This window comes from Alexandromys fortis, unplaced genomic scaffold, assembly GCF_014885135.2.
Source record: "Alexandromys fortis isolate MF-2015 unplaced genomic scaffold, M_Fortis_MF-2015_v1.1 scaffold_65, whole genome shotgun sequence".
NCBI classification, from domain to species: Eukaryota; Metazoa; Chordata; class Mammalia; order Rodentia; family Cricetidae; genus Alexandromys; species Alexandromys fortis.
In genome coordinates, this window is record NW_026067986.1 from 2,212,195 (window position 1) to 2,225,738 (window position 13,544).

The window sequence follows — 13,544 nt, forward strand, 5'->3', positions numbered from 1 at the left end:
TGAGTCCCCGGAGGACGGTGGCGTTTCAGCCAGGAGGACTTTAGTCCGGACATCAAGCCTTAAAGGGCTAAGTGGGTGTCTGGGGGGCATCTTGCAACCCTGGGGAAAGCGAAAGCCCTAACCATGGACGCTCTCCAGGTCCCCTAACCGGATACACCGACTGCGCGGCTTATCCGTGGTCCCAATAAGAGCCCAGGACGCTGCCTGCTAGCTGTCTCTGCTTTTCTGGGCGCCTCAAGCTTAGCCCGGGCCCGCGTCCCAGTGTGCCCCGGCGACTGCGCGGTCCTGGATCGCCTGGCATCCAAAGGCCTGAGCTCTCCAGCCCTGGGCCAAGAATAGTGCGGGTTGGTCGGCCAGGAGTTAGAAAGGAAGGAAGGTTTAATGATATGCCTTGAGGTTTTGTATTTAGGTGTAGTTTTCATTACCAGAGGTTGGGGGCAACTGCAGGCAGGGAGGTTTGGCTTGTCGGTCGCATCTTGGTGTTGGGTGGTCTGAAGGTTCCCCAGCCCGGGGACTCCACCCGCTCCGCGCCTCTTTAACCTGAGGATTCTCGGCGCTGCGCAGCCCACGCGGTGGCGCTGTAGGGAGCCGTCGCCTTCACTCTGGGCGGGGACCCCTGGCTGTGACCCGGTCTTGGAGGTGGAGGGACCCTTGACAACCAGCCTATAGTTCTCCGCTTTGGGCCGGGATTCCTCGGCCTCCGTTGGTGTTTCCCCAAGGAAAATAGCGCAGTCCGCATAGCCCCAAGATGGGGACGAATGGCCATGGCGGTCCCTTTGGCCTTTTCTCCCTCCTCCTGCTTTGTTAATTTTCATCATTTATGGTAGAGTTCTACACTGAGGTTACGTTAGCGGGGCGGTCGTGTGCTTGTTGCGCCGCTGCGGAAGGAAAACCACCTTTTAAGACACTGAAAAAGAACGTCGGATCCCGGGAGCCCTGGCGTGGAGGGAAAGCGTCCAGAGGTGGCTGCAGCCTTTCCAGGACTCTTCCCACCCATAAGGTGACCGCGAACCAGACATCAAACCTTCGCCCAAGGACTCTCCTAGCTCTAAACCCTGTCACCCACCTTCTAGGAAGCTGAGCCCACACCAGATGCTCAGCTCTGTCTCCTAGGACCTCAGGTGTCAGGAGGCCAAAGAGATTCCCAGCCACAGTTCGCCAAGCCACACTGGAGACTCTGTCCCTTTGCGCTTTGGTGCAGTGGGTTGCCCTGAACTCCAACTCCCAGACACTTTGGCAGCTCGGCTCCCAGGACTAGTGGCCCACCACCCTTTCCCGAGACGGGCATCCTCAGGCCGGTCTCACCTCCGACCAGGCCTCAGTGGCGTGTCCCTCTGAGGTCCATGGGAGAATCCCACCGCACCGCCCACACCTAGGCCCCTAGAGTCCTTTTTTATCTTTGCCCGGCGCGGGTTGATCTCTCGGGCTCTGATGACAACGAGGAAGCCGGGTGATAACAAAGTAAGTGTCCCCAGGTCCTGCACTCCGGGCAGTCCCCAGGGTAGTCTGAGAAAGGGCTTAAGGCACCCTTCTTTCCGGGGCTCATCCTGGTTCCCCGGCACCCCGGCCTTCGATCCCTTGTCCACTCGACTCCCTGGATTTGACATCTAAACGCAGTGGTCGCCTAACTCTCCATGGACAGACCGAGACGGAAATTGTCTTCAGACATGACATGGGCATCCTTAGAAAGAAATGAACGATCCCCCGCCAAACCCCATCTCTACTAGAGAAACATTTGGCCTGTTTTTGGTTCCTAGAAGCCGTGGCCCGCCAGCTAAGGCTTTCTTAAGGTGGCCATTTCCAGGAAGGTTTAAATGCGTGTCCCAGAGTGGAAAGAAAAAAAATCAGACCAAACTTTCAGTGCTCTGGAAGAGGTAGCTCGCCTCTGGAAAGGCTTCTTTGCCTGGGTGATCAAACTTGAGAACCAGAGAGGCCAAGGGAATGCCGGGCCTTTAGGGCCCCGCAGCCTGAAAGCCGAAGTGCGGGGAGCTTGGCACTCTACGTCCTACCAGGGCAGTCGGGCCTAGGTGGCCCACAGCCAGAACACCACGGAAGGTTGACCTGGGCTGAACGCCTGGCAAGCCAAAACCTCAGAGGAATCAAGCAACACCGACATTAAAAGTGCAGGCCTTAAGAGGACTTAGGCCTGGGAAGAAAGAAAAACAGCCGCGAAAGAAAAACTATGAGCCTTAAATCAGAGCCTAGGAAGTCCCATTGCTTTTGCTGTTGCTGTTGCTTGAGAGAAATAAATAAAAACAACGGAGTGGTTGTGAAAGAGGAGACCTTTGGCTACATAAGGGGAAAAATTAGGGCTAGAAGCACCCTAGAAAAGTCTCTGTGGATCCCCCTCAAAAAATGTAGGTCGGAAGCAAACCAAAGAAACATATCCCACCCCCAAGTTCGCATTCTGAGCAAGGGGGGGGGGGCAGTTTCCTAATCGGGTGCGTGAGTAGGGGAGCGAGCTGGAGTTTTGGATTATTAATTTAAAAAGACAAATGCACTTATACCATTTTTTAAAAGGGTGATTTGTTTCAAAAAATGTTTGGAGCCAAACCGTCATGGGGAATACAAAATGAAACCAAACCGCATTTTTTTTAACATCATCAAACATATTTATTTAGTTTTGAAAATGAAAATCGAAACAAAAGGTTTCAAAGAGTTCTATAAAATCTATCTTATTGTATAAATTAGAAGTGTTTGAAATAATTAGTTGAAATGGGGTAAGTAACAAAGCTGGGCTGGGCAAAGCATGTGTAACTTGAAACAGAAAAGACCTTTATTAGGGACAAAACTAAAGGAAAACTTCACACTGGGCACACTTGGCGAAACTTTCTAGAATTCTCCTTTTGCGAAATTTGAAAAATGAAATTTGAAAATTGAAAAATGCTCTACTAAAAATAAGTCTACCAACATCCAAAGTTCAATTTTGGTAATGACATTGAATTGGACGTTTTTATGTATATTAAATGTAACTTGTTTATTTTTTGAAATGTAATTCTAAATAACTTAGACATTTTTTTTTGTTCCAAATGGCAGATCTTCTTTTCATTATCAAAAATAGACAAGAGAAATGATGAGTTTGAAAGGGTGGAGAACCTAAGCCACAATGCACATTTAATTGTACTTAATTGTATAGTTTATTTAAGTAGACTTTCTAGGGTATTTTTAATAATTTAGAATCAATAGTTCCCTTCAAAGCATAATAAAATATTTACACTTTATAAAATATTAACTGATTAACAATACTGCCGTATAAGAGTGTGTAGTAGCCGAAGTCCATAATCACGCTGTTGACAGGAGCCTGGGAGGTTAGCGAAGCGATCCTTAGGAAAACGCAAAGGAAGATTTTTCCGACTGTGGTTTTTATAAAATAGCTCATTAATGACTTAGGGTAGAACCGTTCCAACCATTCGCATCATCAGATATAATAATACTGACGAATCAGACAAAAAAGATCCCCACTAAACGGTTTGCATTTTTTTTCCAGGAGTACTGAAGTCCTAATATCATCAATTCTTCTTAGTTCGTGGTCATTGGGCCCGAGGTGGATTCTGCAGTTCTAACATCAAGGTAAGAAAGGAAATGGGGGAACTTATTGTTGTTAATATATAAATAAGATATACGCAATCCTCATCTTAAAAACGGGCTAAGTTTGACAGTGATAGTTAACTTTTTGAAACTCCCCTTTATCATTTAGATATGCTATTACAGATTTTTATTTTTTTTTTAAGCTTGTCGATCAAACTTACAGTTTCTTTCTTTCTTTGCTTCCAAAACCCCTTTAGCTACCCTGACGGGGCTGATTTACTCGATCTATTTTGCTTTGACGGGTTTCGAGTTTTCTCTAGCCCCTTCGGCTGGGCTGGTTGTTGGGGCTTGGAATTTGGGGGGGGGGGGAGAAAAAAACAGGGCAAAGAAAAAGCCTTCCTAAAACTGCGGTGGCTCCGCGGAGTATCGCTACCCTGCTGGCCTCTCTCTGCTTGGCTCAGCTCCCCAGTCGCCTGGGGCTTATGCAGAAGTTGGTGGGCGGCTCCTCGGAGTGGGGCTCACCGAGTTCTGGGCACCCAGATCTAGGCCAGGGACAGGTTTCGTTTTGGGGACCCTTTGGCTTTTAGAAGCCCTCTGTCCTCGCTGGCCTCGCCAGGGCCCTTGGGGCTTTGGAGGTGTTAGGGGTGGGGGGAGGGAGATGACAAAGCGACTGGACGGCCGCCTAGGGCTCCAGCTCGACCCGCAGAAGCCACCTCCACCGGCCCAACTCAAGGCCGGGATTTCGAGGTTCGCCCCGAGCGCGTTTCCCGAAACGGAATTTAGTTTGGCCCTCTGGCGCCGCCGTACAGCCGACGCTTCTTAAGGGGGACTAGTGGCTCTGGCCACCGGTGGAAGCGGAGTCCTTGGGGTCCTGGGGGAACGGGAGGGAGCCTGGTGCCCAGCAGGGCCGGGAGGCGCCGCCGCTTCCCGGGGCTCTAGGAGCCCCATGGCCGGAGAGGACCGACTGCTATTTCCCTCGCCGGAGGTCCCCGCGGCTGACGGGCACCCCGATGCTGCGGGCACCAAGCCGGGGCCGCGGCCCCTGCCCACGTGCTTATTCTTAAGGAGGTCCGCTCCCCATCCGGGCGGCCGAGACAAAAGCGCGGCCGCGAGCCGGGTCCGGGAGGACCGTGCTCGCGCCACCTTAAAGGAGCCCCGCGGCGGGAGCAGGGAGGCCGGGGCCGCGGGATTCGGCAAAAGTTTGCAGCCTCCTCAGCCCTCGAGGGACCGGCTAGGGGCGCGTCGGCGTGGCCTCGCTCGTGGGGGGGACGGGCTGGGTCCCCGCGGCTCGGCTCTGCTCGCTCCCGCACCCAGTGGTCTTCGGGAGACCCCGATGCCGCCACCCGAGGGCTCGCAGCCCTCGCCGGGCACCGCGTCCCCGGCCTCCCGGGCGGCCCAAGCTGTGCTGCTCGCAAGCAACGTCGCCCGCGTGGCGAGAGTGCCAGGGATGCGTCCCGCCCTGCGCCCACCGAGCGAGCTTGCGTGCCAGCGAGCGAGCAAGCGACCCTCTCTCCGGTGCCACCCACGGCCCGGCGGGCGGTGGCTCGCTCCGGGTGTTCGGGACACCCAGGCTATTGTTTCGGACCCGCGGCGGCGCCCGACCCGAGAGGGACAAGCGGCCTTCCTCACGCGCGGCCGGGAGCGCAGCGGGCCGGACCGGTCGGCACGGAGCTGATGGGGAGCTCGCCCGCACCGAGAAAAGTTGCTCCGAGGGGCGGAGGCGGTGGGTGGTGGGCGGAGGCGGTGGGTGGGGGAGGCGGTCGCCCTCCTATCTCTCCAAAGTCGAAAGTACTCGGCGGCGCAGTTAGCAGAGCCCCGGAGACGAGGCTGCCGCCGCCGCTGCCGCCGCCTCCAGCGCGCCAGTCTGCGCCTCAGCGGCGAGCCGCGACACCGAGCGCATGCCTAGTCGCCGCAGCCTGCGCGCCGGGACGAGTGCGCCTCGGGGCTGGGCGAGGCGGCTGCTCCCAGGACTTGCCACAAGGAGGAGGACCAGACCCTGGGCCCTGGCGTTCGTCAGCGCACGGACGCACCCATCCGCCGGCCGCGGCCACCGCCTCGCGCCGCACTCAGTCCTCAGCCATCCGTCCTTCGTCGCCCGGTGCAGGAGGTCCTTGCCACCCCGCTCCTACCGCCGACTCTCCCCTTCCTCCTCCTTTCTCCCTACCTCCCACTCCCTTGCCTGTCCCTATGCCTCCTCCGCAGCCCGGCTCGTTGGGTCGCCGCGCTCACAGCGATTGATTGATTGATGTTTAATTTCCTGCCAGGCGGGGCCCCCCTCCCCCCGCAACCTCCCCAGCCCTCCTCCCCGCCCCCCACTCCCCTCCTTCATTGCGGTGGACCAGTCTGGCTTGGGTTTAGATCCGTCCCCCCCATTCCCATCCCGAAATAACCCAGAGACTTCCCCTACCCCCACCCCAAATTATTATTTTGAAGGCGCTAGATCTGGGGACCGAAAGGGGGAGGGGGAGAAATCGGAAACCGAGGACAACCCAAAAGGACTCACTTTGCCTGATGACTCAACGCAACTAATAATCATCTCCCTCTCAGTGTGTCTCTCTCTGCGGCTTGTCAGTGAGTCCGGCTCTGGCTTCTGGCAGTGGCGGCCGCGAGGGGAGAGGTTGGAGGTGACAGCTTGGGCGGCCGCGGCGTTTTCTCTGGAGCGCGGTCCGGGGTCTCCGCGCCTCCTCCGCTCTTGGTGGCACGGTCACCGCGGCTCCGGCCGCGCCTCCTCTGGAGCTAGCGGCGGGTAGGAGCCGGCAAGCCCGTGGCAGCCTCCCAGTCCTCAGCCCTTTCTCTCCAGAACCGGTCTCCTTCCCGAAGGTGTGAAAGGCTCATTCAGCCCCCTCTCTCCCCCCTCCCCCGCCGTCCCCTCCCCCGCTCGCTCGGGTGCCCCTTAGGAGGAGTCCTCCTTCCCCTCTTCTCCTCCTCCTCCCTCATCCCCCCCACCCCCATCATCATAACAACCATCTCCGAACAGAAGACACCCTGACCCAGGACCTTAAACGCTAGGACCCGGGGAAGAGGAAAAGGAAAGGGGAAGGAGGAAAAGAGAAAGGAAGACTAGGACAATCCTACAGATCACCAGAAACTTTTCACCCTGGATTCTCTACTTTTGCTCCATGGACAGAGCCCCAGCCAGCCAAGTTTCAGACAGACCGTGAGCAGTAAGTACGCTGGGCGAGGGCTCCCGCGCGGCTCGGAGTTCGGGAAGCCTGGGGCGCGCTCCGTTCCCCGGCTGTCCCCGGTTGTCCCCAGGCTCCGGCTCTGGCTCTCACGCTCCCAGGCGAAGCCGGGAGATGCGGTGGAAGCCTCTCGCTACCCCTCCGCGCACTCCCTACCTCTCTCGCTCCTTCCTTTCCCCACTCGGTCACCCCCCACCTCGTCTCTTCCACCCGCGGCGGCTAGGCTTCTCCCGCGTTCAAAGCTCCCTGGAGGCTTCCGAGCGCCCCAGGTGTATTCGGGGGGGGGTTCCTCTCGCGGGTGTCAGTGACATTTCGGGCGCCGGTTCATCAGGTGTTTTTCCCTTCTTCCGGGTCACTCCTCCAAAATTCAGGAGTGCGGGGGAACTGCGTGGAGCGTTGCCCGCTTGCTTAAGGACCCCCGAGAAAAACTTCCCAGATTTAGAAATTGGGGTTAATGAGGGCTGCTCCTGCACCCAAGATTCTAAATTTCTTTCTTTTATGTTTTATACTTATTTGCTTTTTACAAAAGCACTCGGGAACAGATGAAGATAAGAATGCTCCGTAATAATAATTGTAGTCTTGCGATGGAGGAGAGCCTCCAAAAACCCCGAAGTGTTTGGGATGCTCGTTCCCGTGGAATTATAGTTAATTTTTTTGTGCAAAGGTGTGTGTGTGTGTGTGTGTGTACACGAGTGTACTCGTGTACTTGATCCAAAAGGTAAAAAGCGGGGATTTCATGGATCCATTGATCAAGTCTTTGGCTCCTGCCTGGCCATTCATAGTACATTTATCAAGCAATTAATTTGCTTAAGGATCCGTGTCTGTCCTGGCTCCCTCCCAGGTCGGGTGGGGACCTCTCGCTCTGAAGTACTCTCATTTCGAAACCCCGACCCCCATCCAGTGGAAAGGGCGGGGGGGGGCTCTCCATCAGAGAAGGGTTAACGAGGCGCTGCCCGCTATGAATGGGGGAGCATTGCTAAGTGCTGTGAGCTCCTCCGACTCTGTCCACGACACAGAGGACTAATTCTTGGGACCTGCGGTCTCAGTATCTCACGTCCTGGCAGCTTTGGGGCCTCCAGTGTTAAGGTTGGGACCCGCTATCCTGGGACCCTTCGGGACCCTTATGAAGCGTGGGAGGAAGTTTGTGTGGCTGCGGTGCAGCGCTCTGCCACTGGCCTGATCGTCTATCACGTGTGTGAGCGGTTTTCCCTCTTTTTTTCCCTCCCCCTTCCCTCCCCTCCGCCCCCTCCCTAGGTCCCTGCGCGTTTTATTGCGACCTGCCGGTGGGAACTTTGTCTCCAAATCGGAGCAGCATGGAGCGGCGGAGCGAGAGCCCGTGTCTGCGGGACAGCCCCGACCGAAGGAGCGGCAGCCCCGACGTCAAGGGGCCTCCCCCGGTGAAGGTGGCCCGGCTGGAGCAGAACGGCAGCCCCATGGGAGCCCGCGGGAGGCCCAACGGCGCCGTGGCCAAGGCCGTGGGAGGTAACAGCCCGGAGCTGGGAGGTGCGCGCAGCCTGAGGCCCAGTGATAATGGCCTGGGTGTCAGGGTTCAGGTTGATTAGGCGCTCTTTCAGTGTAGGATTACAGGAAGTCAAATCCAGGTTGCCAAATAATGCCCTGCTCGCCTGCCTTGCAACTGGTAGTAGCTTCATCTCGAGTTATAAGAAGAAAGTGGTTTACCCAGAGGGTGGCATTTTTTGGGCACTTTGCCACCATGTGCCGAGGTGTTGGCAGGTCTGTGTCACAGCCAGCTAACTGTTTCTAGATTTTCCTAGAGAGCTCTTGCGTGTTTAACTCCTTTGCCTTGCCTGGGAACGGTTCTAGGGCTAGAGCTTCTAAGCCTTGATTTTAGTGGGGCAGAGAGGAAGGATCAGGCTAGAACAGGGGCAATGGTTTTGGTGGCTTTTTTTTCCTGTAGCCGGGACAGGGCTGAGGGACTAATAAGTTCTATGAAAAAGGAAGAATCACCGTGAATCCATTATGTTCTTCTTAGCGGATTTGATGCTAAAGTTGTCTGCAGAGTTGAGACACGGGCGTTTTTTTTTTTTTTTTTTTTTTAACTTTGTTAGGATTTGGAGAATTGGTCAAAAAATAGCAAGCAGCTTCATTTGCTGCCTGCTGCTTCCTTACCCAAGATTTAAATATTACTTCAAGACAATCTTTTGATGTTTTCATTACTTCTGCAAATACTTTCTTTAAAACTGGTTAATGAGGAATCTCAGAAAACTAGATCAGAGAAAGATTTGAGCACTAAACTATTTTCTGGGTGGCAGGCCTGTCCACTAGCTGTCTGTTAAATAGGAAATGTACAATTTCACATGCCATTCAGACTTTTTTGTTTGGGATAAATCATTCCTTTAATTTTATCATGCCCGAGATTCCCCTTCACCCTAGACATTTTCAGCAGCAACGTGTTTAATGTAATTCTTTATGTTGACGAGCATAAAATGATACAACTTTATGGTAAAGTTTGGTGATAAGGTCCCACCCCTGTGTCTGCGGCGTACATAGAATTTTGGAGTAGACACTTAGCTTGAAACATCTCCATGCACGTAATAAGATGACACTTGTCTGTTTTTAATTACTTACTATTTTTCTTTGTGGTAGACATTAAGGATGGCTCACCTTAAATCTTTGAATGGGCCATTTCTCTTGAGAAGGAGTCTTCCTCTTAATTTTTAAAGTTTTGACAACATGATTTGGTTTCTGTATAGTGTATCTAGAGATATGAAAATATGCTTTCAATTTGACAAAAAAAAAAGGAAGGAAGAAGGGAAGGAAGAGAGAGAGAGAGAGAGAGAGAGAGAGAGAGAGAGAGAGAACCCCTGATTATTATTTGGCTCACTTTTCAATGTGGGGTTTCTGAGTGCCTTGTCCTAAGACTGGAGCAATGACTTTAGCCTTGCTGGATGTATATGTATCTGTGTGCACATCACAGATATGGTAGGAACCAAGCTTGGGCTGCTGTATGTGTTGTTAATGTCTGGTGAAAACAGCTTTGGAAATCCTCGGAGAAAGTGTATTCTGAAAGTCGCTTTTTATGTAAGAAAAATCTTAGACCTAACATTTCTGTCTCTGTTACTTCACTGCCCACTCTGAGCTTGCTGAGGTCCCTCCACAGTTTGGAATGTAAACTGTTAGACATTGTGCTGCCCCTTCTGCAGCTGCCCCTTCTGCAATGATTCCTTCGTGTCCTATTGGACACTGTGAGAGGAACTGCTTCCGTCTGCTGACCAGGGCACCTTTAGTGTGGAATGGTAGTCCTTTTACAAATTTTCTGAAATGATACTCGAATTTGACTACGGGCTCTAAATTTGATAGACACTAAAATTTACATTTACTGCCTTTATGAAGAATAGTAGCTTTATTTCAATCGACATCTCCGGTCACCATCTTGGAGGCTCCATTTTATTTAGAAACAGTGAGGATCCTATTAGAGGCCTCTCAAGCTGGAAGTGAGATGACATTTACTGCAATAAACACTGTTTGCAGTGCTTAATAGTAAGCGTGTCTATGGCGTCTTTGTATACGGTGGACTTTTAGATATGCTCTTAAAGCTCAGTTCTCTATGGCAGTGTAGATTCTTTGTATACGGTGGACTTTTAAATATGCTCCTAAAGCTCAGTTCTCCATGGCAGTGTAGATTCTTTGTATACGGTGGACTTTTAAATATGCTCTTAAAGCTCAGTTCTCTATGGCAGTGTAGATTCTTTGGAAATATACTAATTTAGAGATTCAAAATATCACAACTTAGAGTATGAAATTTTGCAGTGAGAAGGTTTTGATTGAGCATTAATAATTATTTTGTGAGCTCCAGCTGACAGAGTTTCAGCAGGTATTCTAAGATGTTGCCGGTTTTATCTGTATAACCCCTAACCATGTAGATATCACGTAATCTATGTGATAGGCTGGCTGAAAGTCAAGCCTTTTACAAATGTGCATCATGAATTTAAGAGACGTTCAAATTGTATTTCTAGTTAGAAATACCCCCTAATTGAAACTTTTCTCTTTTAACGTAGGATAAATATAAAATAGATCGTATTTCCACCATTCTACCTCTTTTGTTGAATTTTCCTCATAAAGCAAACACAGATAACTATGGAAATACTTATAGCTGAATCATTTATTATCATTTTGGGGTCTGTTGCACTTTTTCCACGCCAGGAGAATGGACATAATGCTCTCAGAGCTCAGTCCTTGGGGGCACATGCCTGTTTTTCTTGAGTTCTTCCTGAAAATCGTTCTCACAGCAATGAGGGAAATCATTATGTTTATTGGTTGCTCAGTAAAACAGCAATTTATCCCACCGGTTTTGATGAACAGGGAGAGAGACATGCTTTTCGCTGGCTGCAAGAGACAATTCTGTTGCTGTTCTCCTTCTTAAGGAGAGAGAGCTTGGTAGGATTTTTGGCGAGACTTAGATAATTCATAAAAAAGGTGGGAACTGAACGTTCTCGTAGGTTTGAACCAGTGGCAGTGGTGTGTGTTCTTTCGGAGTCTCCCGAGTTGTCTTCTGAGAAGAAACTTAGGCTGACCCAGATCCTTGTTTACAATGTGGCCAGCCATAGACGCCCATCAATGACTACACCGGTTTTTGCTTTGTCTTCTCTATCTCCCCTAGCGTATTTCTGATCCTCATTGATGTTGTGTTTTTCAAGGCATGTGTATAGATGCAAGTGCCCAGCTGTATCTGACAGTCGGCTTTTGTCGAAGGTCCTCAGGAAAAAAAAAAGGCTAATATCTCTTTAAAAAACATATGAAGGCTGAGAGAGAGAGTTTAGACAGGCAAGAGCCCTGTGGTGTTGACAGCTTTATATTCCTGCTGGGTGACATTCACTTACTAGAACTGGCATCCCTCTCAGCTAGTAATTCACTCCATAAGGATGGGGGGAAAGGAGGATGAATGCTGGGGACATTTATATTTGCGCAATGTTGATTAAAACTTATAGGTCTATTTGAAGACTCAGAAAAGAAGGAGAGGATTAAAGATGAATTAACCGAGGACCAGATGACCCCTAAAACAGTTCCGCTGTGGGGAAAAGCCTCCCCCTGGGCCAGGGGAACCTACAACCCAAAATGAAAGTGGGAAGTGGGACCCAGGGAAGGTTGCAGAGGAGGCCAGGCCTCTGGCCTTTTTCAGGCCGGTGCCCAGCTCATTGTTAGCACGGGCATTTTCACTTTTTGGGGTTTGGCTTCCAGAAGAACTTCCAGACAGCTTTATTTAAGCTGAATGAACAGCACTTGGCTATACCAGATGGTGTATTTGCTGATGGGAGGCATTAAACATCAGAAATCTTTTTGGTATTTTTCTTTTTCCTATGATTTTTTTTAATGTTTTTTAAAAAGGGGGTCTTAAGTGTCCTAGATTTTTTTGGGGGGATGGATGGGATTTAAACATTGGGAATTTCTTATTGAGATATCTGCTCCTTCTGGGGGAAAAATTTGTTTATTTTTGAAGAACATTTTACTTAAAAAAAATAATAACTGGATTTTATTGGAGGACTGCCGGCTGGGGTCACCTGATACAGCAAACCTGCCTGAAGTGGATGCTGGCCTCTCTTCCAGGCCTGCTCAAGCACGTAGCCGCCTTGTTGCAAGGCGAGGGGAAAGTGTTGTTATACAGTGCACACTTGATGCATTGGAGCAGGCACAGTTGGGAGCGAGATTGCTAGGCAGGACCTCGTTGGGAGCCGGGCATCATCTCCCAAGGCAACATTTAGCTCAACCGTCTACACGGGCTACCTTGCCTTTGCTAAGGAGAGTCCAGGACACGTGCACCAGGTCAGGTGTAGACACGCCATCAGCTGGAGAGGAGCAGTCATCTTGCTCTCTTGAGAGACAGGCCGATGGGGAAGAGCAGAGATATTTATATAATATTGAGATGTATAAGATACTTAGAAATAGAATTGTCAACACCGGGACACGGAGAGAGAGAGAGCTCTGTTTCCAAGGACGAATGCCATAAGGTACCCTGGCAGTTGGAGCATATGTTCAGAGGGAGGACTCCGAGCCTCAAGAGAGGCTTCCCTTGCCTAGCCTCGCTACCCCACTATTACTATTTTAAAGGTAAAGGTTTAAGGTCTTTCAAGAAGAGCGTGAACTTAGGCTCCGGGGTCACCTCGCCGTCTAACGTGGCCTCTGTAGTTCTGCTGAGGTAGAGAAATGGCTCTTCCCTAAAGTGCTTTTAGCCCTTGGCCTGTTATTAAAATAAAGACATACTTGGTTAAAAAAAATATATCTATGCAAGGGAACATACACATTAAAGAGAACATAGGGTATCCGCCCCTCAGCGTCCTGAGTGTAATTTAGTGTTTCAAGTAATTTTCAAAGTTTCATGTTCCATCAGCAGAAACCCCCTGACCATTATATAGTGAAGATCTGTTGCAGTGGTGTGCTCTGTGCGCATGTGTGTGTGCGCGTGTGTGGTGTTAGTGTGTGTACGTGTGTGTGCATGTGTGTGTGTGTGTGCGCGCATGCGTGTGTGCGTGGTGTTAGTGTGTGCACGCGTGTGTGTGTCTGTGTGTGTGTTGTTCAAACTGCAGAGATGTTCCCTAAGCCTCTGTCTTTGAACTGGTGCAGAAAATAAGCCATACCGTCATTTCCTGGAAGTTGTGGCCAGCAGGGTTAGTCTGTGCATCTTAGAAATCCTTCCTTCCTGTATTGACTTCTTTTTCTTTCTTTCTTTTTTTTTTTTAATTCCTCTTTCTCCAAGGGAAGAGCAAATAGATTAATGATCATTGATAAGATCACTGAGATGATGAATTTGGGTAATCTTAAGGACAAGTCAATCAGTTATTTCAGGCAAAGACTATGGTGATTTTTTTGGGGGGGGGG

General features: G+C 50.9%; 1 protein-coding gene across 2 annotated transcripts in view; it reads left to right on the forward strand.

Annotated features, from left to right (window-relative positions):
* The first annotated feature begins 4,557 nt into the window (after positions 1–4,557).
* Positions 4,558–13,544, forward strand: part of Satb2 (SATB homeobox 2) — a 166,451-nt gene continuing 157,464 nt past the window's right edge. Inside the window, exons 1-3 of one of the 2 annotated variants that reach the window (XM_050159390.1) lie at positions 4,558–6,348; positions 6,538–6,692; positions 7,965–8,213. In XM_050159390.1, coding sequence (XP_050015347.1) covers positions 8,024–8,213 — 190 coding nt within the window. In that variant the 5' untranslated portion in view covers positions 4,558–6,348; positions 6,538–6,692; positions 7,965–8,023. Of the gene's footprint in view, positions 6,349–6,481; positions 6,693–7,964; positions 8,214–13,544 lie in introns of those variants that run through there. The other variant, XM_050159391.1, reaches the window with a different exon arrangement.